This window comes from Salmo salar, chromosome 10, assembly GCF_965601325.2.
Source record: "Salmo salar chromosome 10, fSalSal1, whole genome shotgun sequence".
Taxonomy (NCBI): Eukaryota; Metazoa; Chordata; class Actinopteri; order Salmoniformes; family Salmonidae; genus Salmo; species Salmo salar.
In genome coordinates this window covers 93,442,576-93,470,291 of record NC_138300.1, presented here as the reverse complement: position 1 = coordinate 93,470,291, position 27,716 = coordinate 93,442,576, and the positions used below count along the sequence as shown (strand labels likewise).

The following is a 27,716-nucleotide window of genomic DNA, read 5'->3' as shown; positions in this document are numbered from 1 at the left end:
CACAGATTGATTAAAAGCCAACTTTAACAAAGTAATGTAAAATAATGAATAGATGTGTAATGTTCACAGTGGTGGGGGAAGACATTTTGATCAAGAAAGACCTTTTAGAAAATATGCATATTTTGTCGAACACTAAACATACCAATATGTATTTTACAGTTATAAGGTGAAATCTTAGTCATTTTATTATTTGATTATACTATATTTAGAAAGCATATAAGTCATTTCAAGCTGTATTCATACAGTTTTGTTGAAGAAATATTTCATGTTTTCATATTTTTATCATATTTGTACTGTATACTTGAGCTTGTGTCCTCAAAACTGACTACATCTTAGCAATTTATAATTATTTTTACCAGAAATGTGAGATTTTAACCTTTTTTGGAGTATGCAGAATTACTAGTTATTGTTTATGTCCCTCTTATGATAAATACTAACTTTTGAGGATTACATAGATTACAATTTATTTATATTTATATAGATTATGTTTAGTTACATTTAACTGGTTCAAATGTTGTCGTGGAAATTACCACCAGGGAGTCATAGTCAAACTCAAATGAATCATTCTTTATTATCAGCAAGTTGGAGCGGTTCCAACAAACTTAATGCACCATAGTACACATCTGTCAGGAGCTATGCCGGGGCAGTCCCGTTAGTTCTCTTATATACGGCTATACAAAAAATCTACATAGGCATGGTTCATAGGGTTGGTTCCTGCATGTGACTGGCACCGTCTCCTACCTAAATTTATAAAACTTATTCTGGGCGTTCTGACAAAAAGTCTGAAGAGGGGACCGTCTCCCCCTCATATCTCTACCCATCACCTATAGAAACCAATGATTATATGAGACAAAATGTACAATTAAAGACTATCACTTCAGACAAAAAAACATTCTGGTATACTCCCTCCTCTTATCACTGTGATAATTATTATTACATTTTATTCATTTGGTTATTGCTTAAACTATCAAAATACATCATTATAAGTAAACAAAATTAGCGCATAAAAACCACAGACACTTTCAAACCCTTCATTCTGGGTTGTACACTCCAACTAGTAACTGATCCTTATTCCATACCCCTTACTTGTAAAACCATTGCAGTAGAATGTTTTAACTTAAGACCTTAATTTCATACAGTTACACATATGCTTGATTACACAACTTCATTTATGGATTCTGGCAATGACATTTCAGCTGGAGCTTTTGACTTTGTCTTCTTCCTTCATGTTCCTAAGAGAGTGACTAGAACTATTGATAAATTATCCAACCCAAATTTAAAATAACAGTCCCTACTGCGTCGCGTTGAGTCTCTCTCGAATTTAAGACCCTCAACTTGGTACACACTGGCAGAATATACATTTACAGACAGGGAAATAAATATACAGCATGCACTACTAACATTGGCATACATTATTTTCATCTTATATTTCATTACATTTTCTCATCACAGCCCCCATTTGTCCCTGTGTTAATGACAAGTCGGTATCTCAATGCATTTTTTGTATAAATTACTATACATTTTGCAGTGTACAGACCTCCACAATCAACCTGATACCCCAAATAAAACTTTTGGACAAGCATAAAGCAATTACAGGCACACTTGACCACCCCTCTCCTTCCCGGCACTCATTCTTCTGGCGTTTCTTCATTTTCTTCTTCAAATAGTGTTTCAGTTTGTCTTCTCAATGGCACATGTTCAAAGTGGATGGCCCTTGATAATGTCCCGATTCCAATATCTGGGAATAATCCGTTTTTTCCCAAGCAGACAAATCTCTCACCTGAGCCGCCACCACCATCCTTTACGGTGCATTAAGTCTTGTCCATTTTCTGACCAGTACACCAGCAGCATGAGAGAAGTTTGGACGGGATCTCTCCATACACACTCCACATGGACTCATGCTGCCCTCCTGAGAGAAAAGGCAGTTGATAGCTTAGACTGGATGCTGTGTACAGGTTGCTGGCTCGGACTCAGGTAGAAGTGGTGAAGGACAGGGCCATAATGAACGCCATTGTCGCCATTACTTCAGCAGGTTAGAGGGGGTGAGGCTCACACTGTTCTCGGTCAAATTAACCCTTCCATGCATCTAGAAACCATCTATGGTCACCTTCGCCATAACCCCGAAAGAGGACAAACCAGAAAAACGTTTTAGGGCATTTCTGATTCAGGAAATCCAGACAAACTATTTACTGCATGACAAATTATTACTACTACCAATATTCTTAATACAAATTTCAAAGACAAAATCTCAAAGAGAATACAACACACTGTTGAAACCAAATTGGCTTATACTCACCTATCACATTGGTGACCTCACCACAGAGGGGCACTTCATTTAATGTAACAGCCCAGCTAACAAAACATGTTCCCTTAAGAGTCTCAGTAGACCATTAACTAATGCTTTCATAGGAATGTTCCCGTTATGAGCAAGGAATGCTTCCAAGAAACCATTCCATTAATGTCAAATAGAACTTACCCAGAATGTGGTTACCATGTTCTCAGAATTTAAGATATGCTCTAGACATGCTTCATGGGAATGTGGTAAGAACATTCAATCAATCAAATGTATTTATAAAGCCCTTTTTACATCAGCCAATGTCACAAAGTGCTGTACAGAAACCCAGCCTAAAACCCCAAACAGCAAACAATGCAGATGTAGAAGCACGGTGGCTAGTAAAAACTCCCTAGAAAGGCCAGAACCTAGGAAGAAACCTAGAGAGGAACCAGGCTATGAGGGGTGGCCAGTCCTCTTCTGGCTATGCCAGGTGGAGATTATAACAGAACATGGCCAAGATGTTCAAATGTTCATAGATGACCAGCAGAGTCCGATAATAATAATCATAGTGGTTGCAGAGGGTGCAACATGTCAGCACCTCAGGAGTAAATGTCAGTTGGCTTTCATAGCCGATCATTCAGAGTTAGAGACAGCAGGTGCAGTAGAGAAAGAGTCCAAAACAGCAGGTCCGGGACAAGGTAGCACGTCCAGTGAACAGGTCTGGGTTCCATAGCCGCAGGCAAAACAGTTGAAACTAGAGCAGCAGCATGACCAGGTGGACTGGGGACAGCAAGGAGTCATCAGGCCAGGTAGTCCTCAGGCATGGTCCTAGGGCTCAGGTCCTCTGAGAGAAGAGAGAGAGAATTAGAGGGAGCATACTTAAATTCACACAGGACACCGGATAAGACATGAGAAATACTCCAGATATAACAGACTGACCCTAGCCCCCCGACACATAAACTATTGCAGCATAAATACTGAAGGCTGAGACAGGAGGGGTCGGGAGACACTGTGGCCCTGTCCGACGATACCCCCGGACAGGGCCAAACAGGCAGGATATAAACCCCACCCACTTTGCCAAGGCACAGCCACCACACCACTAGAGGGATGTCTTCAACCCCTAACTTACCATCCTGAGACAAGGCCGAGTATAGCCCACGAAGACCTCCCCCACGGCACAAACCCGAGGGGGGCACCAACCCGAACAGGAAGATCACGTCAGTGACTCAACCCACTCAGGTGACACACCCCTCCTAGGGACGGCATGGAAGAGCACCAGTAAGCCAGTGACTTAGCCCCCGGAATATGGTTAGAGGCAGAGAATCCCTGTGGAGAGAGGGGAACCGGCCAGGCAGAGACAGCAAGGGCGGTTCGTTGCTCCAGTGCCTTTCCATTCACCTTCACACCCCTGGGCCAGACTACACTCAATCATAGGACCTACTGAAGAGATGAGTCTTCAATAAAGACTTAAAGGTCGAGACCGAGTCTGCGTCTCTCACATGGGTAGGCAGACCATTCCATAAAAATGTAACTCTATAGGAGAAAGCCCTGCCTCCAGCAGTTTGCTTAGAAATTCTAGGGACAGTAAGGAGGCCTGCGTCTTGTGACCGTAGCGTACCTGTAGGTATGTACAGCAGGACCAAATCGGAAAGATAGGTAGGAGCAAGCCCAAGTTATGCTTTGTAGGTTAGCAGTAAAACCTTGAAATCAGCCCTAGCCTTAACAGGAAGCCAGTGTAGAGAGGCTAACACTGGAGTAATATGATCACATTTTTGTTTCTTGTCAAGATTCTAGCAGCCGTGTTTAGCACTAACTGAAGTTTATTTAGTGCTTTATCCTGGTAGCCGTAAAGTAGAGCATTGCAGTAGTCTAATCTAGAAGTGACAAAAGCATGGATACATTTTTCTGCATTTTTGGACAGAAAGTTTCTGATTTTTGCAATGTGACAAAGATGGAAAAAAGCTGTCCTTGAAATATGCTTGATTAGTTCGTCAAAAGAGAGATCAGGGTCCATAGTAACGCCAAGGTTTTATTTGAGATTGACTGTACAACCATCAAGATTAATTGTCAGATCCAACAGAAGATCTCTTTGTTTCTTGGGACCTAGAACTAGCATCTCTGTTTTGTCCGAGTTTAAAAGTAAACAATTTGCCACCATCCACTTCCTTACGTCTGAAACACAGGCTTCCAGGGAGGGCAATTTTGGGGCTTCACCATGTTTCATCTAAATGTACAGCTGTGTATCGTCCGCATAGCAGTGAAAGTTAACATTATGTTTCCGAATGACATCACCAAGAGGTAAAATATAAAGTGAAAACAATAGTGATCCTAAAACGGAACCTTGAGGAACACCGAAATTTACAGTTGATTTGTCAGAAGACAAACCATCCACAGAGACAAACTGATATCTTTCCGACAGATAAGATATAAACCAGGCCAGAACTTGTCCATGTAGACCCATTTGGATTTCCAATCTCTCCAAAAGAATGTGGTGATCGATGGTATCAAAAGCAGCACTAAGGTTTAGGAGCACGAGGACAGATGGAGAGCCTTGGTCTGACACCATTAAAAGGTCATTTACCACCTTCACGAGTGCAGTCGCAGTGCTATGATGGGGTCTAAAACCAGACTGAAGCATTTCATATACATTGTTTGTCTTCAGGAAGGCAGTGAGTTGATACACAAATGTTCTTGCAACATTCCCATGAAACGTGTCTAGAACATTAATATCTTAGGTTCTGAGAATATGGCAACCATGTTCTGTGTATGTTTGGTGGGACGTTGATGGAATATTCTCCTACAGAAAACTGGACACATGAATGTTCCTGCAACGTTCTCATGAAACGTGTCTAGAACATTAACATTGTATATTTTTAGAATGTGGTAACCAGGTTCTGGGTATATTCTGTTTGACATTAAGGGAATGTTCTAACTAACATCAAAACATGCTAAAAAGGTTCTCTGAAGGTTTATGCTAACATAGATAGAATGTTCCCTTAACTAACGGAAAACTGGACACAAACATTAGGGGAACATTACGGCTAACTTTACAAAAACGTTCTCTCTCTCTATAATTGTTAGCTGGGAGGCTTTTAAAGTTCAATATTGTTGCACAATTTCTACTTAAAATATCATAGGGAAGCAAAATGTACTCTATTTGTGTAACAACCCACAAACTGTTGTGCTTGTAGACTCGAGAGGAAAGTAAAACAGGTAAGTGCACGTCTTTCCATCTTGACAATACATAAGTGAATAATCTCCATCATTAGATAAAACCATTGTCTCAGGTCAGTAATGTTACTCAACAACACATATAGCCAAGACTGAGCTAACATTATCAGCCCTGTAAGGCTTAGAGAAAATGGTCAAACTAAGACATGCAGGGTGGGGGTATGCTATGTGCCCTATAGCCTTACTACTTGTGCCAAGAAGAGTTCATTCTTTGGCCAGATAGGATCCAGGGACCAGTCCTGACATGCCATTTCTCTCCACAGTCCACCAGCCATCCATATCTTGTTCAATGACCACAACCGTCTCCCCTGCACACATGGACAGCTCGTCCTCACCCTAGAGATGGACAAGGCCGGGTTAGGCAAGTTGTGGTTCAAATGTTACAGAAACGTGAATCCACTCATTCTTAGTGTAGGCCTATATATTGAATGTAGGCATATAAAGTGTCAGAGTATTCTGACCTGAGCCTCATAGTCATACAGAGCCTGGTACTCCTCTCTGCTCTCTGAGATGGTTGGCTGCACTTGCTGAAATCCAGGAATGGAGGCGTACACTCCATCTGATGTGTTGGCTAAGGATTACACAGAAGCAAGCAGATTAATCAGTTATTTGGTCAAGCCACTGGCAGTTTGAAACCTCATTACTACCTCTATTAACTGAACTGAAAGAGTAAGCTCATGTGATGTAGTGTCAGACCCTGCTTAATATTGCTGAAACAGCTACTTTTACACGAAGGGACAGTCACCCTTAACGGCGGTGGCAGAAAGCCGACGTTTCTGTTTTTCAGGAATACGGTATTTTTAACCTAACTTCCATTTCCCCTGAAAAACAGAAGTGGGAACTCCGCTCAGGCATCTTTCTTGGCCCAATACGTTATGTTAGGGGACAGTTGGCCTGCAATCAGATGGATGTTTGTGCCCCCTGGTGGTCAAGTAAATAGATGGAAAACCTGCATGATAATGTTATGGGCTACTACTATTTGAGTGCAACAAGACTTTTCCCTTTTAGATCAACACAATGCATTGTTATGAGGGAACATAGAAAAAAAACATACATCACAATCCTCTTCGTCTCTGTTTTTACCTGACAAATAACAATGTAATGACATTTACATTTACCGTCATTTAGCAGACGCTCTTATCCAGAGCGACTTACAAATTGGTGCAGTGGAAAAACATTATCTCCCTGACCCTGTCCACAAAATGGTTTCTATTGACAGTCCTACACACAATGAAAAGTACCACACTTACTGTATTTACACTGAACAAAAATATAAACACAACAACATGCAACAATGTCAAAGATTTTACTGAGTTACAGTTCATAAAAGGAAATCAATCAATTGAAATAGATTAATTAGGCCCTAATCTATGGATTTCACATTACTGGGAATACAGATATGCATCTGTTGGTCACATATGCCTTAAAAAAAAATGGTAAGGGCGTGGATTAGAAAACCAGTCAGTATCTGGTGTGAACGCCATTTGTCTCATGCAGCGCGACACTACTCCTTCACATACGAGTTGATCAGGCTGTTGATTGTGGCCTGTGGCCTTGTCCCACTCCTCTTCAATGGCTGTGCGAAGTTGCTGGATTTAAATTTTTTTATTTCACCTTTATTTAACCAGGTAGGCTAGTTGAGAACAAGTTCTCATTTGCAACTGCGACCTGGCCAAGATAAAGCGTAGCAATTTGACACATACAACAACACAGAGTTACACATGGAATAAACAAAACATACAGTCAATAATACAGTAGAACAAAAGAAAACTAAAAAGTCTATATACAGTGAGTGCAAATTAGGTAAGTTAAGGCAATAAATAGGCCATGGTGGCGAAATAATTACAATATAGCAATTAAAACACTGGAATGGTAGATGTGCAGAAGATGAATGTGCAAGTAGAGATACTGGGGTGCAAAGGAGCAAGATAAATAAATAAATACAGTACTCGGCCTTGTCTTAGGACGGTAAGTTGGTGGTTGGAGACATCCCTCTAGTGGTGTGGGGGCTGTGCTTTGGCAAAGTGGGTGGGGTTATATCCTGCCTGTTTGGCCCTGTCCGGGGGTATCATCGGATGGGGCCACAGTGTCTTCTGATCCCTCCTGTCTCAGCCTCCAGTATTTATGCTGCAGTAGTTTATGTGTCAGGGGGCTAGGGTCAGTCTGTTACATCTGGAGTATTTCTCTTGTCTTATCCGGTGTCCTGTGTGAATTTAAATATGCTCTCTCTAATTCTCTCTTTCTCTCGGAGGACCTGAGCCCTAGGACCATGCCTCAGGACTACCTGGTATGATGACTCCTTGCTGTCCCCAGTCCACCTGGCCGTGCTGCTGCTCCAGTTTCAACTGTTCTGCCTGCGGCTATGGAACCCTGACCTGTTCACCGGACGTGCTTGTTGCACCCTCGACAACTACTATGATTATTATTATTTGACCATGCTGGTCATTTATGAACATTTTAACATCTTGACCATGTTCTGTTATAATATCCACCCTGCACAGCCAGAAGAGGACTGGCCACCCCTCATAGCCTGGTTCCTCTCTAGGTTTCTTCCTAGGTTTTTGGCCTTTCTAGGGAGTTTTTCCTAGGGAGTTTTTCCTAGCCACCGTGCTTCTTTCACATGCATTGCTTGCTGTTTGGGATTTTAGGCTGGGTTTCTGTACAGCACTTTGAGATATCAGCTGATGTACGAAGGGCTATATAAATACATTTGATTTGATGGGGATGAGGTAGGTAGATAGATGGGCTGTTTACAGATGGACTGTAAAGTCCAGGTGCAGTGATCTGTGAGCTGCTCTGACAGCTGGTGCTTAAAACTAGTGAGGGAGATATGAGTCTCCAGCTTCAGAGATTTTTGCAGTTCGTTCCAGTCATTGGCAGCAGAGAACTGGAAGGAAAGACGACCAAAGGAGGAATTGGCTTTGGGGGTGACCAGTGAGATATACCTGCTGGAGCGCGTGCTACGAGTGGGTGCTGCTATGGTGACCAGTGAGCTGAGATAAGGCGGGGCTTTACCTAGCAGAGACTTGTAGATAACCTGTAGCCAGTGGGTTTGGCGACGAGTATGAAGTGAGGGCCAACCAACGAGAGCGAACAGGTCGCAATGGTGGGTAGTGTATGGGGCTTTGGTGACAAAACGGATGGCACTGTGATAGACTGCATCCAGTTTGTTGAGTAGAGTGTTGGAGGCTATTTTATAGATGACATCACCGAAGTCGAGGATAGGTAGGATGGTCAGTTTTACGAGGGTGTGTTTGGCAGCATGAGTGAAGGATGCTTTGTTGCGATATAATTTTGGATTGGAGATGCTTAATGTGAGTCTGGAAGGAGAGTTTACAGTCTAACCAGACACCCAGGTATTTGTAGTTGTCCACGTATTCTAAGTCAGAGCCGTCCAGAGTAGTGAATAGCATGCATTTAGTTTTACCTGCGTTTAAGAGCAGTTGGAGGCCATGGAAGGAGAGTTGTATGGCATTGAAGCTCGTCTGGAGGTTAGTTAACACAGTGTCCAAAGAGGGGCCAGAAGTATACAGAATGGTGTCGTCTGCGTAGAGGTGGATCAGAGAATCACCAGCAGCAAGAGCAACATCATTGATGTATACAGAGAGAAGAGAGTCGGCCCGAGAATTGAGCCCTGTGGCACACCCATAGAGACTGCCAGAGGTCCGGACAACAGGCCCTCCGATTTGACACACTGAACTCTACCAGAGAAGTAGTCGGTAAACCAGGCGAGGCAATCATTTGAGAAACCAAGGCTGTCGAGTCTGCCAATAAGAATGTGGTGATTGACAGAGTTGGCAGCCTTGGCCAGGTCGATGACTACGGCTGCACAGTAATGTCTCTTATCGATGGCGGTTATGATGTCGTTTAGGACCTTGAGCGTGGCTGAGGTGCACCCATGACTAGCTCTGAAACCAGACTGCATAGCGGAGAAGGTATGGTGGGATTCGAAATGGTCGGTAATCTGTTTGTTAACTTGGCTTTCGAAGACCTTAGAAAGACAGGGTAGGATAGATATAGGTCTGGAGCAGTTTGGGTCTAGAGTGTCCCCTCCTTTGAAGAGGGGGATGACCGCAGCAGCTGTCCAATCTTTGGGAATCTCAGACGATACGAAAGAGAGGTTGAACAGGCTAGTAATAGGGGTTGCAACAATTTCAGCAGATAATTTTAGAAAGAGAGGGTCCAGATTGTCTAGCCCGGCTGATTTGTATGGGTCCAGATTTTGCAGCTCTGTCAGAACATCAGCTATCTGGATTTGGGTGAAGGAGAAATGGTGGGGGCTTTGGCGGGTTGCTGTGGAGGGTGCCGGGCTGTTGACCGGGGTAGGGGTAGCCAGGTGGAAAGCATGGCCAGCCGTAGAGAAATGCTTATTGAAATTCTCAATTATAGTGGATTTATCGGTGGTAACAGTGCTTCCTAGCCTCAGAGCAGTGGGTAGCTGGGAGGAGGTGCTCTTATTCTCCATGGATTTTACAGTGTCCCAGAACTTTTTTGAGTTACTACTACAGGATGCAAATTTCTGTTTGAAAAAGCTAGCCTTAGCTTTTCTAAATACCAGTGTATATTTGTTCCTAACTTCTCTGAAAAGTTGCATATCACGGGGGCTATTCGATGCTAATGCAGAACGCCACAGGATGTTTTTGTGCTGATCAAGGGCAGACAGGTATGGAGTGAACCAAGGACTATATCTATTCCTAGTTCTACATTTTTTGAGTGGGGCATGCTTATTTAAGATGGTGAGGAAGGCACTTTTAAAGAATAGCCAGGCATCATCGACTGATTGGATGAGGTCAATGTCATTCCAGGATACCCCGGCCAGGTCGATTAGAAAGGCCTGCTCGCAGAAGTGTTTTAGGGAGCATTTGACAGTGATGAGGGGTGGTCGTTTGGTCGCAGACCCATTACGGATGCAGGCAATGAGGCAGTGATCGCTGAGATTTTGATTGAAAACAGCAGAGGTGTATTTGGAGGGCAAGTTAGTTAGGATGACATCTATGAGGGTGCCCGTGTTTTATGGATTTGGGGTTGTACCTGGTAGGTTCATTGATAATTTGTGTGAGATTGAGGGCATCAAGCTTAGTTTGTAGGATGGCCGGGGTGTTAAGCATGTCCCAGTTTAGGTCACCTAGTAGCACGAGCTCAGAAGATAGATGGGGGGGGCAATCAATTCACATATGGTATAGAGGGCACAGCTGGGGGCAGAGGGAGGTCTATAGCAAGCGGCAACAGTGAGAGACTTGTTTCTGGAAAGGTGAATTTTTAGAAGTAGAAGCTCGAATTGTTTGGGTACAGACTTGGATAGTAATACAGAACTCTGCAGGCTATCTTGGCGGAAAATGTTATAGTTAACGATGGAGACTTCAGGGTTTTTGATGGTTTTCCTAAGCCAGGATTCAGACACAGCTAAGACATCCGGGTTGGCAGAGTGTGCTAAAGCAGTGAGTAAAACAAACTTAGGGAGTAGGTTTCTAATGTTAACATGCATGAAACCAAGGCTTTTACGGTTATAGAAGTCAACAAATGAGAGCACCTGGGGAGTGGGAGTGGAGCTAGGCACTGCAGGACCTGGATTAACCTCCACATCACCAGAGGAACAGAGGAGAAGTAGGATAAGGGTACGGCTAAAGGCTATACGAACTGGCCGTCTAGCAAATTTGGAACAGAGAGTAAAAGGATCAGGTTTCTGGGCACGATAGCATCGATTCAAGGCATAGTGTACAGACATAGTGTAAGGTAGGATGTGAGTACATTGGAGGTAAACCTAGGCATTGAGTAATGATGAGAGAGATATAGTCTCTAGAGACGTTTAATCCAGGTGATGTCATCGCAAATGTAGGAGGTGGAACAACATGGTTGGTTAAGGCATATTGAGCAGGGCTAGAGGCTCTACAGCTCTACGGATATTGGCGGAACTGGAACACGCTGCCGTACATTTTGATCCAGAGCATCCAAAAATGCTCAATGGGTGACATGATTGGTGAGTATGCAAGCCATGGAAGAACTGGGACATTTTCAGCTTCCAGGAATTGTGTTCAGATCCTTGCGACATTGGGCCGTGCATTATCATGCTGAAACATGAGGTGATGGCGGCGAATGAATGGCACGACAATATGCCTCAGGATCTTGTCCGGTATATCTCTGCATTGAAATTGCCATCGATAAAATGCAATTGTGTTCGTTGTCCGTAGCTTAAGCCTGCCCATACCATGACCACATGGACACCATGGGCACTCTGTTCACAACGTTAACATCAGCAAACTGCTCATCCACACGATGCCATACACATTGTCTGCCATCTGCCCGGTACAGTTGAAACCGGGATTCATCCGTGAAGAGCACAATTATCCAGCGTGCCCGTGGCCATCTGTTACGGATACAGGTATCCTGTGTGTGTATTTTCTTTCCTTCTGCCCTAGTCACAGGTGTCACTCATCAGTCGCCAATCACAAGACACACCTGCTCCTTTTCCCTTACCCAATCACATCCCCTTTCCCTTGGTTTAAAATAATCCCAATTAGTTGTCTCTGGAGTTATCTCTCTTTTGTTTTTGCACCTACATGTCACATTTGTACATTATTGTGTGAGTATGTATTGTTATGGTGTATGACTGTTTGCTGGTGGGAAAAGCGGGTACCAAGACAAGTCGCTCATGGGCATAGATTATCTTGGCAAAGGAGAAATGCTCACTGATGGGGATGTAAACAAATTTGTGCAAAGTTGAGTGAAATAAGCTTTTTGTGCATATGGAACATTCCTGGGATCTTTTATTTCAGCTCATGAAACATGGGACCAACATTTTACATGTTGCATTTATATTTTTGTTCAGTGTAGTTACAGTAATTTTAGCAGCATACATACCAGTAGGTGGTGCTAGTGGCTGTGAACCGTCATTGACGTTTGTTTTAGAGCCAGCCGATGAGTTCCCTTGCAAAAGGTTTGAAAACCTAAAAGTAATTAAATAGAACTTGTTTTGTTTCACATTGTAAAGATGTTGTTTTGATGGTTACATTATTTCAAATATGTATTATTGTAGTGCAGCAACAGAAAATATTTTTAAGTGTCTCTAACCTCTTCATAACTCCTCCTACAAAGCAGGCACTGCCATTGCTGTCTGTCGAGGGATCCCTCTCATAATAGTTCTCAAACACAATGGGAGCTGGGAAGAAACCACAGGCATTCAGCAAAGCAAACTCACCCAAGGCCTAAGTAAAATGTGTATCACAGAAAGGTGGGTGCACTGCAAAGTGCAAACAAAGGGGGAACACATTATTTCGCCATGTGGCCACATACAGTGCCTTGCAAAAGTATTCAGACCCCTTGGATTTCTTCACATTTTATTGTGTTACAAAGTGGGATTAAAATGGATTTAATTGTACTTTTTTGTCAACAATCTACACAAAACGGTCTTTTTATATATTTGAAAATAAAGAAGTCATGACTAAAATAGTCATTGCATAAGTATTCAGCCCTTTTATTTAGGCAAGCCTAAATTAGTTCAGAAGTAAAATTTGGCTCAACAGATCACAAAATAAGTTACATGGGGATCTATTTTCAGATGGCGTTAAGGTGGCACGAGTGTCAACCGCATGTTAGTTTGCAATTTTGTAATGTAAAACTGGCACACTGGCATTTACCAGCTCTAACTCCAGGTTCGGCAATTTACCTGTCTTATATCAACTCGCTTGCACTCAGCTAAGCACAGACAAAATCCTAGAGGAAAAACTGCTTCACACCAGAGACTGGAAGAGGAATTCCCCTTTCAGCAGGCCAATAACCTACAACACAAGGCCAAATCTACACTGGAGTTGCTTACAAAGAAGACAGTGAATGTTCCTGAGTGGCCAAGTTATAGTTTTGACTTAAATCTACTTGAAAATCTATGGCAAGTTGTGAAAATTGCTCTATAGCCATGATCCCCAACATCTTGACAGAGCTTGAAGAATTCTGAAAAGAATAATGGGCAAATATTGCACAATCCAGGTGTGCAAAACTCTTATAGACTTATCCAACAAGCCTCACAACTGTAATCGATGCCAAAGGTTTTTAGAACGTGTATTGACTCAGGGAGCTGAATACTTATGCAACGACTATATTTTAGTTATGTTTTCATTATTATATATATATTTTTTATTTTTTTTATTTTATTCTTCCACTTTATTCTTCCATTCTTACACATTACAGCGTATTTTGTGTAGATTGTTGACAAAAAAATGTAAATTAAATCAATTTTAATTCCACATTGTAACACAATAAAATGTGAAGAATCCAAGGTGTCTGAATACACACTCTATTCTCATCAATATTTGACTAAGTTGACATTTAAAGAGTTCAGAGATAATATTGAAATGTTCAGACCTGGAACATATTCATGTACACAAACCAGGAAACTGGACAGGTGGTGTACTGTACTTACCTGGTGGACTTGAGCCAGTGCTTTTCATCTCAACAAAGCATACATTGTCTGTCGTGATGTCACACAGTTCTACAGTTTTTCTCACTTCTTCATAACACTGAAAGTACATTTTGGGCACGGCTTAAACACATTAAATTGGCTTTCTTTGTTAATTACTAATCAGCTCTACAGACCAGTTATAATCAAGTAGTTATTTAAGCTACTATATGGTACAGTCAATACATATTCTGTATATTGTCTTACATACTGGATTACAGTACAACATGGTAAGGGAAGACAAACTTCACCAACCTCATCATCTTTGACACATTGCATTGAGAATTGGTTACAGTGGACCCAGATGGCATTCCTCAGGATGTTGATACGATCTCCCTCCTGCTGCTGAAAGACCTGCAACCAAATTTCCATTGTATGATTAATCTGTATTGGATGGACAACCCCTTTTTACAACAATCTGTGAACCAGCAGCTAGTCTGATAACAATTATTTACGTCATTTAAGAAAAGTTTGTCTCATCGTACTGTTCAATCCAACTTGAATTCTTTCCTAGGACTAACATCAGAATATGGCTTAATGTACCTCACAAGTAGTCTCGTGTGTAGTCTCCCATTCTTCACGAATCTTGTCTAGCTGTTCAATATTTGACATGTATTGTTTTTCTGCAGACAAAAAAAGAAAAGAAGGTACTCAGATAATACACAGTCCTTTATGTTTCTCTCATCTCACCTTTTATTCATTTTTTTACATTACAAAACATACACATACAAACGACAGTATACAGAGACACACAAACATCAACGACATCCCACCTGCCCAGACCCACCTGCTCCCTCACACCCTCCATCTCCAGCGCCCGCATCACTCTCCGCCACATGGCCGCAAACTGCACCATATTGTTTTTCTCGGTCACCCACACACTTTCAACATTTAGATAATAAAACATTTTGACCTTTCCATTGTGTTGACAGAGGATTGGTTGATTTCCAGTTTAAGTATACACGTTTTTTTTTCAAGATGATTGACAATAAACGTATCGTCCAGCCCATCGGGTATCTCACTGCATCCTCATATGCCATGTCTTTAAATATGCAGACAGACGGAATAAAAGTAAATTCACCACATTGTAATATTTCTGACTGCCAACTGTCTAACTCCGCCCAAAACATTTGGACTTCATAGCATTCTACAGCTGCATTGCTTGCTGTTTGGGGTTTAGGTTGGGTTTCTGTACAGCACTTTGAGATATCAGCTGATGTAAGAAGGGCTTAATAAATACATTTGATTTGATTCCCAGAAGGCACGGATTATTGAGTCATTGTCAGTTTTACATTTAAGACATGACTGCCGTTGTGCTATAGAATTTGTGAATTTTGTCTCGCGTAACAAATTCTATACATTAATTTATACTGGATTAACCCTACATTTTTGTTAACTGTAATTTCATTAGTTATGTGCCAACATTCCCACCAACTTGTGCCAATACCAGTTATTTTGAAGTCTTGGTTCCAATAGTATATATTTTGTTCTAAGAGATTGTCAGTTGTACATGTTTCCTTTAATGACTCCTATGCTGGAAGAATTTGTGAAGGTTAAGTGGAGGGAACAATATCTATGGCCTTTCGAAATATCATCTGCATGTTAGAAGCCAATTCCAAGATAACTTGATGAAATAGGAACTGAAGTCATTGATGAAATAGGAACTGAAGTCATTGATTAAATAGGAACTGAAGTCATTGTACAACAGTTCATTTCTGTTAAATCTCAGCAATATGGTGATGAAAGGGAAACACAACCAAGCTGTCAAATCATGCTGTGGCTTCTCATCAACCTTGATTTTGAGGATCTTTAATTAGCCAAGTCATAGACTGCCTTTATTTGTAGTATTTAGATACAAAAAATAGGAAAAGATAGGAGCTCACTAGCCTAGTATCCCTTACCTGCCTCTCCTGCTGCCTCCCTGCACTGCTTAGACTTGTTGTGCACCTGCAAACGAACAGGAATGTTACTGTGACTGGCAGGAAACCATTGCATAAATGTCAGTACTAAAGAGTATGGAAATGAACTTCCAATTACATAATTGGAAATTCTTTAGTACGTCTTTAAAGAGGAAATGATAGAAATTCTGTTCTATTTCAACACTCAGTTGAAGAGGAAGGTTGCGTTAATCTTCATGAACAAGGGTTTTACTTAATGCCCCACACAGCAACAGCGCAGAATGCGTGTTTCCATTCACTCTATGACGAAAGTCCAACATCCTCTGCAATACACATCCTTTGTAATTATTCAAACAACTCAAAGCATGTACAGACTGAACATACAGTAGTTGTCGGTCAATCTTACACAAGTACTCAGAGGGTGTACTAATTTCATACAACTTAATTGTCTATTTCTAAGCCTTGTTCCCATTGTCAGGTAAGTAGGTGTGTTGTCCAGTGTGGATGGGAAGAGTAAAGTGATTTACCCTCTCAGCTTGCTTGGATGTGGTGGTAGCTACACTAATCATCCTCTCAGCAACTTGCTCTGCCTCATCCGCCTCTCTGCACCTCTGGTCATAAGTTCTCTTAGACTGGGAGGGAAAGGACACACAGAAAGTGAACTTGTTGTCTGGTTTACAATACTACACAATGTACAAACCTCCAATTATTAGATACTGACAGCTATTATTATTTGAAACTTTACAGGAAGTTGCTGCAAGATGAGGAACAAAGTACAATTGAGAGCGAGAGATGCATGTGTAAGCAGAGAGACTAAGATAAAACAAACAAAGCAGGATTTGCTAAGCCGAGAGTTAAGATGTTTCAGAGGCGCTCCCTCGGCTTGCCACAGAATTCACACATCCACTACATGACCAAAAGTATCTGGACACCTGCTCGTCGAACATCTCATTCCATTCTGGGAAGGCTCACAGTCTGCGTTTCCAATTCATCCCAAATGTGTCCGATGGAGTGGAGGTCAGGGTTCTATGCAAGCCGTCAAGTTCTTCCACACCGATCTTGACAAACCATTTCTGTATGGCCTTCGCTTTGTGCACTTGGGGCATTGTCATGCTGAAACAGTAAAGGGCCTTACCCAAACTGTTGCCACAAAGTTGGAAGCACAGAATCGTCTAGAATGTCATTGTATGCTGTAACGTTAAGATTTCCCTTCACTGGAACTAAGGGGCCTAGCCCGAACCATGAAAAACAGCCCCAGATCATTATTCCTCCTCCACCAAACTTTACAATTGGCACTATGTTAGTGTTGTCCTGGCATCTGCCAAACCCAGATTAGTCCGTCGGACTGCCAGATGGTGAAGCGTGATTCACCACTCCAGAGAACGTGTTTCCACTGCTCCAGAATCCAACGGAGGCGAGCTTCACACCACTCCAGCCGACACTTGGCATTGTGCATGGTGATTGTGTGTGGCTGCTCGGCCATAGAAACCCATTTCATGAAGCTCCTGACGAACAGTTTTTGTGCTGACGTTGCTTCCAGAGGCAGTTTGGAACTCGGTAGTGATTGTTGCAATCGAGGACAGGCGGTTTTTACGCGATATGCACTTCAGCACTTGGCGGTTCCGTTCTGTGAGCTTGTGTAGCCTACCACTTTGCGGCTGAGCTGTTGTTGCTCCTAGACATTTCCACTTCACAATAACAGCACTTACAGTTGACTGGGGCAGCTCTAGCAGGGCAGAAATTTGACGAACTGACTTGTTGGAAAGGAGGCATCCTATGACGATGCCACGTTGAAAGTCACTGAGTGCTTCAGTAAGGCCATTCTACTGCCAATGTTTGTCTATGTAGCTTGCATGGCTGTGTGCTCAATTTTATACACCAGTCAGCAATGGGTGTGGCTGAAATAGTCAAATTCACTAATTTGTCCACATACACTATACAGTTGTAGTCGTACGTTTACATATACATAGGCTAGAGTCATTAAAACTCGTTTTTCAACCACTACATAAATGTCTTGTTAACAAACAATTGTTTACAGACAGATTATTTCACTTATAATTCACTGTATCACAATTCCAGTGAGTCAGAAGTTTACATACACTAAGTTGACTGTGCCTTTAAACAGCTTGGAAAATTCCTGAAAATGATGTCATGCGTGTGTGAGCAAGGAGGCTTTCAAACCTGACTCAGTTACACCAGCTCTGTCAGGAGGAATGGGCCAAAATTCACCCAAATATTGTGGGAAGCTTGTAGAAGGCTACCTGAAACATTTGACCCACAATTTAAAGGCAATGCTACCAAATACTAATTGAGTGTATGTAAACTTCTAACCCACTGGGAATGTGATGAAAGAAATAAAAGCTGAAATAAATCATTCTCTCTACTATTATTCTGACATTTCATATTCTTCAAATAAAGTGATGATCCTAACTGACCTATTTTTACTAGGATTAAATGTCAGGAATTGTGAAAAACTGAGTTTAAATGTATTTGGCTAAGGTGTATGTGAACTTCTGACTTCAACTGTATATACAAAAGTACTACAGTACATATTGTGCACTCACATTTACACTGAAGCTTATTATACCTCTACGCTCTTTCCACAGCTCGTCTATCTCTTCCACCCTCTCTCACAATGCTTCTGACTTTAATGGCCCTCCTTGATTCCATTTTTATCTGTATGCGCTTGGTGGTGTGCCTTATATGTTTTGTGTATTTAACCAATTTACTTACCAGCATAAAGAAAAACCTTAAGGTTTTCTTGAACCATACTAACCAAAGGTTCTTTGTAAGTAAAGCTAAAATAATCTTGAAACATTGAGCCCTACCTACCACAGACAAACATAACTATAAGGTTCAGTGTTTGACGTCACACAAATAAGCATACAGATAAAGAAATTAAGATGGTTTTTGGTAGGAACTGTGCTCACCTCCATTGTTTTCTTGTATAAAGACACCTTTATCTTCTGAACCTTGTCCATGATGCCTTCAAACTGAGACAGAGGAAAGTATACTGTGACTGATGCACAAATAGCTGATCAATTACAGATCAATAGTGGATGTCTGTCCTTTATCATGGAAAACAGCAAATGGTTATGAACATTTGATATCAAAGTATATGAATTAATCATACAACATATGTAGATATTCACCACAATGAGCTAACAATAGATTGTCTTTAGATATGCAGAGTTCCAAGAATATGACCTGAGATACTAACTTACAGAAATCTATGTACTGTATCTCACTACAGTGTTTAGGTGGGGAGATTCACATTAGGTGGGACAACTCAAACCGTCCAGTGATTCTGGAAAAATTACAGGGTGATTATAGTAGCCACATTACTTCACTGTCTGTCAGATAGAAGTAAAAACTCCTGTGCAATTTCCTCATGTGGGTGAATACTATAAAGGTCAAACCAAAACCTTTTTTCTCTGCTCTTTCTGTCGCTCCCTGAACTGTTCCATCCTCTTGACCTCTTCCTTTAACACCCCAGACAGTTGTATGTGTAGGTTCCCAATGTTCTCAATTTCTACAAAACATGAGGTTTGACAACATTACAAATCTGGAATGAAGTAGAGTGCCGCTGACAGATGTTGCAACTGCATAGCTAACAGGTGGACAACTGAAGTTGTGTTCTACTTACGGACTTTGAGTTGGTCAAAGGATGCTTTCAAAGTGCTGTGAAAAGAAGATAACTGTGAGAATGTGCAGATACATTCATTTCACACACACACCTCTTTCTCTTTCCACCAAAACGTAAGGCATTTAGTTTCCATGAATCCTGAGAGCAGAGCCACTCACTTGATCTCACAGAGTCCCCCTGCCTTGCGTGCAATCATCACCAACTCTTTGCCATATCTCTCTTCAGCAGATGCCCTACCCAATGGAAACACAATATTTCTTAATTTATATTTGTGGCCTAATATAATTTCATACACAATGTAGGAAATGCTTTGCTGACAACAATTACCTCATCTTCAAGAGCTCCTCCATATCTTTGCACATCCGTCGACCCTCACAGAGTCTCTGGATGAGAGCCTCATATCCCACATTACTGATGAAATCCACTCCCTACAACCATACACAATCATACCATTATCTTAGCAACCTCAAATAAGAAAATATGTTTTAATATAAAGGTCCAAAGAAAGTCATTTTCAAAAAATAGATGCAACAAAGCAACTATTAATCTTTCAGCCACAGCCTTTATTGACACTTATCCAGCTTTGTGGTTTTTGGCAAAACAAAATGATTTCATGGATGCTGTGTACATAATAGTACTGAATGCCAGTGCAGGTGAAAGTCATAAACATGTTATATGATACATCACCTACAGTGGGGATGTTGCTTGGCCCACACTGTATCACTCATACCTTACAGTACATTCCACCCAGTTACCACAGGAAAACAACCATAAACAGTAGTTGGTCATCACGTACTTAACAGTATCAGAAATTATTCCACTGTCAACCATCTTATGTATCAACAGCAAACAATTGAATGTGTTCTGTTAGCTGAACTTTGGCTTATGCATGATTGTGTACTATGTGAAGTCCAAAATAAATAAATAGATGTAGAATACAGAATGCCAAATACTGGTATTGTATTACACAATATCAAACATAATTCAATGCAAAAAATATTTAATACTTAGTAATAAGAAAACATGTACAATAAGTGAATGAATTTCATGTGTTCATTTTCAGTTGCAAAGGTTAGAAGGGGATTATGCTACTGAGCCTGCAATGCAAATCAACCCAGAAGTTGTCTGTGGCTTTGTAGTTCTGACAATGCATCACAGTCAGAAGATAGAAAACAGAAAGAGTGGGGAGCCTGGCCTGTTTATGGTTGGGTTAGTTTTAAAGGAAGCTCAGCAGGAAAGGTTTACCACTCTTACCGACACTCTGAAAAGAGCAATCCAGCTAAGAGAATGAGCTACAACCAAGTTGTGTAGAACATTTGTCAGCGATTATTTTACAAAAATGGGGCCTAGTTATTTAGATAAATTACATAATACACCAGTACATTTATTATTCGACACACTGAAGAGCAAGTTTCCATAAAAATAATTACTAATATATTTCTTAAACAAAGCATCTGAAAAAAAGTTTTAGTCAAGAAATTGGCTGAGGCCATAAAACAAACACATTGGTAAAGACTACAATCTGAGAGCCAATGAGAAATACTATGTTTATTTAGTAAAGTACTGCCTCTGAAGCAGGTATAATGTCTTAGGTGTTATGTCATCACAAAAACATAACGGCAGGTAGCCTAGTGGTTAAGAGCGTTGGGCCAGTAACCGAAAGATCGCTGATTCAGATCCCTGTGCTGACAAGGTAAAAATCTGTCGATGTGCCTCTGAACAAGGCAGTTAACCCACTGTTCCCCGGTAGGTCGTCATTGTAAATAAGAATTTGTTCTTAACTGACTTGCCTAGTTAAATAAAGGTTACATTTAAAAAATAATAATACAAAAATTGCCTCTGTACAGTGCATTTCTAAAAATAACCTTAACCTATCTTAACCATAGAGATCATATAGATTGAGCATCAAAGTAGTTAGTCAGTATGTTAAAGTAACTCACCCAAAATACATCTTTGAATTGTAAAGTCATCTCAGCAATAGACCAAATATAATATACTCTGCGAGTGGATTCAGCAAAGAAAGCACTGATGGTTGTCAAAGTCAGTGAAAATGTACACACAGGAAACCCCCAGCTTGGTTCACTAGTTTGACTCAAATGAGGAAGTGCTTTGGTGTGGTGTCAGCTACCAAATACAGCCTGCATCTAAGATAACATTGAAGTTGGTAGTTATTTGATAGATACTGTAAGTACATGCTTTTGGGCATCTTTCTAAATATATTTTCTATAAGGGATCATTCAAGCAACCCATCCTGCTCTAAAGTACATAAACAGACATTCTAAAGCAGGAAAGCAAACTCAGAATTTACAAACCATTTTGTCTATCATAGTATGTTGAGAAAAACAAAAAGCATTCCTCTGTGCTTACCATTAGTTTGAACATCTCCAATAAATTCACTTAGACTGATGAGCTCATCTTTAGCTGTGTCATATTCACTCAACACATTTTCATGGGAAAAAACCTAAAAGAAAAATGAACAGCAAAATATTAACCAAATCAAACATTTCATTCTGCATCCTTGCTCATCTAAATAGTCTACCATTATCTTAGCAACCTCAAATAAGAAAATATGTTTTAATATAAAGGTCCAAAGAAAGTCATTTTCAAAAAATAGATGCAACAAAGCAACTATTAATCTTTCAGCCACAGCCTTTATTGACACTTATCCAGCTTTGTGGTTTTTGGCAAAACAAAATGATTTCATGGATGCTGTGTACATAATAGTACTGAATGCCAGTGCAGGTGAAAGTCATAAACATGTTATATGATACATCACCTTCAGTGGGGATGTTGCTGGGCCCACACTGTATCACTCATACCTTACAGTACATACCACCCAGTTACCACAGGAAAACAACCATAAACAGTAGTTGGTCATCACGTACTTAACAGTATCAGAAATGATCCCACTGTCAACCATCTTATGTATCAACAGCAAACAACTGAATGTGTTCTGTTAGCTGAACTTTGGCTTATGCATGATTGAGTACTATGTGAAGTCCAAAATAAATAAATAAAAGAAAAATGAACAGCAAAATATTAACCGCACAAAACGTTTCATTCTACATCCTTGCTCATCTAAATACACACGTAAACAGCTTTTTCTGCGTAGAAATGTCTCACAGTCATGTGATCCACTTCAGATGGGTGTGTAATGGGAGAAACTTGGTTAGGTTAAGGCCTGGTGTGCCATCCACCTCAGCAAAGTCAAAGTGCTTATTTTATTTTAAAGTGGAGCTAAAAAGGAAAAGATTGATAAGTACTGTGAGGTGTAGAGCATGTGCGATCCATATGTTGTCAACAATAAAATACAGGCTAACTGGTACAACTAAGGTGATCATACAAGTCTGAGAGATAATTCCCCTGGATCTTCCAGAACAGCATTCTCATCAATATTACTGACTCATTCAAGGAGAGCCAGGACACAACAACGTTGTTGGTGTCAAATTCAGGGAAGCGCACATCTGCATCATCCAATGCGTATTTCTTGTAGACATGTTGAATCAATAGTGTGATCTCCTCTGTAGGGACAATCCATTACACATACAGTATCCCTACTTTACCATTATATCAACTGAGTGAGTGTCTTTGAACAATGACGTTCAGATAAAAAATGAACCGCACAAACTAAATCTTCTAAAAGTGGTATATATATATATATATATATTATATATATATATATACCACCGTTCAAAATGTTGGGGTCATTTAGAAATGTCCTTGTTTTTGAAAAAAAAAAGCACATTTTTTGTCCATTAAAAAAACTTCAAATTGATCAGAAATACAGTGTAGACATTGTTAATGTTGTAAATGACTATTGTAGCTGGAAATGGTAGATTGTTTATGGAATATCTACATAGGCATACAGAGGCCCATTATCAGCAACCATCACTCTTGTGTTCCAATGGCACGTTGTGTTAGCTAATCTAAGATTATAATTTTAAAAGGCTAATTGATCATTAAAAAACCCTTTTGCAATTATGTTAGCACAGCTGAAAACTGTTGTCCTGATTAAATAAGCAATAAAACTGTCCTTCTTTAGACTAGTTGAGTATCTGGAGCATCAGCATTTGTGGGTTCGATTACAGGCTCAAAATGGGCAGAAACAAATAACTTTCTTCTGAAACTCGTCAGTCTATTCTTGTTCTGAGAAATGAAGGCTATTCCATGCAAGAAATTGCCACGAAACTGAAGATCTCGTACAATGCTGTGTACTACTCCCTTCACAGAACAGCGCAAACTGGCTCTAACCAGAATAGAAAGAGGAGTGGGAGGCCCCGGTGCACAACTGAGCAAGAGGACAAGTATATTAGAGTGTCTAGTTTGAGAAACAGACGCCTCACAAGTTCTCAAATTGCAGCTTCATTAAATTGTACCCGCAAAACACCAGTCTAAACGTCAACAGGGAAGAGGCGACTCCGGGATGCTGGCCTTCTAGGCAGAGTTCCTCTGTCCAGTGTCTGTGTTATTTTTTCCATCTTAATCTTTTATTTCCAGTCTGAGATATGGCTTTTTCTTTGCAACTCTGCCTAGAAGGCCAGCATCCCGGAATAAGAACAAGAATAAAGTGACGAGTTTCAGGAGGGAGTACTTTGTTTCTGGCCATTTTGAGCCTGTAATCGAACCCACAAATGCTGATGCTCCAGATACTCAACTAGTCTAAAGAAGGACAGTTTTATTGCTTATTTAATCAGGACAACAGTTTTCAGCTGTGCTAACATAATTGCAAAAGGGTTTTTTAATGATCAATTAGCCTTTTAAAATTATAATCTTAGATTAGCTAACACAACGTGCCATTGGAACACAAGAGTGATGGTTGCTGATAATGGGCCTCTGTACGCCTATGTAGATATTCCATAAACAATCTACCATTTCCAGCTACAATAGTCATTTACAACATTAACAATGTCTACACTGTATTTCTGATCAATTTGAAGTTCCCAGCAGAACAGTGGTTTTCAACCAGGGGTACTGGGACCCCTGGGGGTATTTGTCCTATCCACAGGAGGTACTTCAGAAAACTCATGAGACCATAGGGTTACTGGTAAAATGCACATGAGGGGGTCATTTAGGGGTACTCTAGGCAGAGTAAAATTCAGTTGGTGGTACAGTAACCGAAAAACGTTGGGTACCACTGCATGCCATGCTCAGTGCTGGTGGACACAATGTTTTTCATGATTGTGGGAGCTCTTTCCAAAGTGCATCACAAGCAATGCAATGGTTAAAACTGCATATTTCATCTATGAAGAAGGAAAAATGCATAATGTTACAGTAATGTTTGCATCTTTTGTAAGCTTAAAGAAGTATACATCTTTAGAATGATTATATACTGTAATATGTTGTCTGATTCTACACTACTATGAAAAAGTGTAGACTAGCGCCACCTGGTGGTGGACATTGAAGAGAGCGAGTTGGGAGTAGGGGCAAAAACAATGCATACAGTAGATACTGTAGCTAGCTATACCAAACACAGGAGGCTGGTGGCACCTTAATTGGTGAGGACAGGCTCGTGGTAAATGTCTGGAGCGGAATGGTATCAAATACATCAAACACATGAGCTGTGTTCGAACACCCATACTAACATACTCTATACTACATATTTAGTGTGTATATACTACATACTAACTCAGCAAAAAAAGAAATGTCCTCTCACTGTCAACTGCTTTTATTTTCAGCATACTTAACATGTCTAAATATTTGTATGAACATAACAAGATTCAACAGTTGAACATAAACCGAACAAGTTCCACAGACGTGACTAACAGAAATGGAATAATGTGTCCCTGAACAAAGGGGGGGGGACAAAATCAAAAGTAACAGTCAGTATCTGGTGTGGCCACTAGCTGCATTAAATACTGCAGTGCATCTCCTCCTTATAGACTGCACCAGATTTGCCAGTTCTTGCTGTGAGATGTTACCCCCCTCTTCCACCAACGCACCTGCACGTTCCTGGACATTTCTGGGGGGGGGGGGGGAATGGCCCTAGCCCTCAACCTCCGATCCAGCAGGTCCCAGATCTGGGATCTTCGCTGGCCATGGCAGAACGAGCAGTATGTATGGCTGGTGGCATTGTCATGCTGGAGGGTCATGTCAGGATGTCATGTCAACATTGCAATTCATTGCGCTGGCCACGCCTGCAGTCCTCATGTCTCCTTGCAGCATGCTTAAGGCATGTTCACGTAGATGAGCAGGGACCCTGGGAATCTTTCTTTTGGTGTTTTTCAGAGTCAGTAGAAAGGCCTCTTTAGTGTCCTAAGTTTTCATAACTGTGACCTTAATTGCCTACCGTCTGTAAGCTGTTAGTGTCTTAACGACCGTTCCACAGGTGCATGTTCATTAATTGTTTATGGTTCATTGAACAAGCATGGGAAACAGTGTTTAAACCCTTTACAATGAAGATCTGTGAAGTTATTTGGATTTTTACGAATTATCTTTGAAAGACAGGGTCCTGAAAAAGGGACGTTTATTTTTTTGCTGAGTCTATGTGGTAATTTTAGTATTGTGACGACCCTGGGTTTATAAGCGCAGAAATCGACTCTGCCGCTTGAGCATGCTCGGTCTTCGGGCTTGAAGGTCGAGGGTTCGAGACCTGCTCCCTGCCTGTTTCATTACAGTATACTGCAATGTATCCTTTCAGTATCCTTTCAGTTGAGTGTACTAGCGCTTCTTCTGTCTACCGGAAGTTTTTGCTAGCTCGTGGTAATGTCTGGAGCGGAATGGTATCAAATACATCAAACACATGAGCTGTGTTCAAATACCTATACTAACATACTTTCTACTACATCATTAATGAGTATATTCTACATACTATTAGGTCATTTTAGTATAGTGCAAACAAACAGTATCCTTTCAGTTGAGTGTACTAGCGCTTCTTCTGTCTACTGGAAGTTGATGCTGTTGCTATGCAACTTCTTGCTAGCTTGTTAGCATAGCTAACAAATTACTAGCTAGACATCTTACGACTTCATTAGCAATATCCATTGACAACGCACAATGACTATACCACTTAGCTAAGCATGACGTGAATAATCAAGTCAATAAACGTTGGGTAGTTAGTTAGATATAGCATATAGTTAATATACTGACAAGTTCGATGTATTAGTAGCCAACTAACGTTAAGTAGCTAGCTAACATACTGGTACAGACAAGCAACTACTGTAATGATATGCTATGTGGTTCGTAAGGTTAGTGTAGCTAACAAATTGTCAGCCAACAGAACATGTAACATAACTTATTTCAAAAGTCATTACTTTATACCATTGGATATCATTTTCTTAACATTTGTCATAATTAGTTAAAGCAATGAATTTGTATCCGCTCTCTTTCGGACTTCAGCTGCATATTTCTCTCCATTTTCTTTAAATCTGAAAAAGTTGTGAAGCCACACCCATTTTCTGAAGAATTGCATTATGGGCCCTAAAAGCACAGAAATATTCAGCCTTTATTTATCTAGGCAAGTCAGTTAAGAACAAATTCTTATTTACAATGACAGGCCTACCACGGCTGAACCCTCCCCTAACCCGGATGACGCTGGGCCAATTGTGCACCACCTTATGGGACTCCCGATCACGGCTGGTTGTGATACAGCCCGGGATCGAACCCGGGTCTGTAGTGATGCCTCTAGCACTGCGATACTGTGCCTTAGACCGCTGTGCCACTCGTATCTACTGCTTGTATACTTTGTATTTTGGCGAATGTAGTAAGAATCTGGGAACATACTAACTATATCCATACCATGACCAATAAGCATACTACATACTCAATTTATGTCACAAGTAGTAAGGTTAGTGCAGTTAGTATGAGTATTTGAATACAGCTATGGTTTCCATGTGGTTGATGCCATTCCATTTGCTCCAGCCATTTATGTGCCATCCTTCCCTCAGCAGCCTCCACTGACACCAAAGTTTGGCTGACAGTCATTGAGCCAAAAAACGATGTGCCTACGCTTAATACTAGGATATTGCTTGGCTAGGATGATAATACTCCGAACTTCCATGAAATACATGATTTGGTGACAAGTCTGAAGTCAGACGCGTTAGCTACAAGCGATAGCCTGGCAATCTGTAGGAATAATTATCGTAAACAAACCTTTGCGTGCTCCAGTTCGAACAGTTTGGGTAAATATTTGGGCAATAATGATGAGGATGACAAGACGAGAACATCGACTTGACAAAAATGTAATTTCTTGTTTTTATCCCGCCTATTTACTTGGTTGCC

General features: G+C 40.9%; 1 protein-coding gene across 3 annotated transcripts; it reads right to left on the bottom strand.

Annotated features, from left to right (window-relative positions):
- Positions 1–546: 546 nt before the first annotated feature.
- pstpip1a (proline-serine-threonine phosphatase interacting protein 1a) lies at positions 547–27,716 on the bottom strand. 3 transcript variants are annotated; one of them, XR_014379087.1, is made up of 17 exons: positions 21,440–21,590; positions 19,827–19,927; positions 19,658–19,732; positions 19,500–19,534; positions 19,279–19,385; positions 18,784–18,846; positions 16,381–16,485; positions 15,857–15,902; positions 14,499–14,578; positions 14,211–14,309; positions 13,920–14,016; positions 12,575–12,662; positions 12,365–12,450; positions 5,968–6,077; positions 5,692–5,842; positions 2,297–3,119; positions 547–2,107 (listed from the first exon to the last, which is right to left on the bottom strand). XR_014379087.1 is itself a non-coding variant. In XM_014124824.3 (17 exons), the coding sequence occupies exons 2-16, from the start codon at positions 21,879–21,881 to the stop codon at positions 5,711–5,713; spliced, it is 1,239 nt and encodes a 412-aa protein (XP_013980299.1). In that variant the 5' UTR covers positions 21,882–21,960; positions 27,588–27,716; the 3' UTR covers positions 547–3,119; positions 5,692–5,710. The 3 variants fall into 3 exon arrangements, 2 of the variants coding, with proteins under 2 accessions (XP_013980299.1, XP_013980297.1); XM_014124824.3 differs by lacking the exon at positions 21,440–21,590 and adding exons at positions 21,867–21,960; positions 27,588–27,716 and having other exon boundaries at positions 547–3,119; XM_014124822.3 differs by having other exon boundaries at positions 547–3,119.

Coding starts and splice junctions, on each gene's coding strand:
- pstpip1a (XM_014124822.3), bottom strand. CDS start 21,469: ATGACTTTACAATTCAAAGATGTATTTTGG. Junction 14,579..15,856: donor GGAGGCAGCAGGAGAGGCAG/GTAAGGGATACT, acceptor TTTTGTCTGCAG/AAAAACAATACATGTCAAAT. Junction 12,451..12,574: donor GTAGGAGGAGTTATGAAGAG/GTTAGAGACACT, acceptor AATTACTTTTAG/GTTTTCAAACCTTTTGCAAG.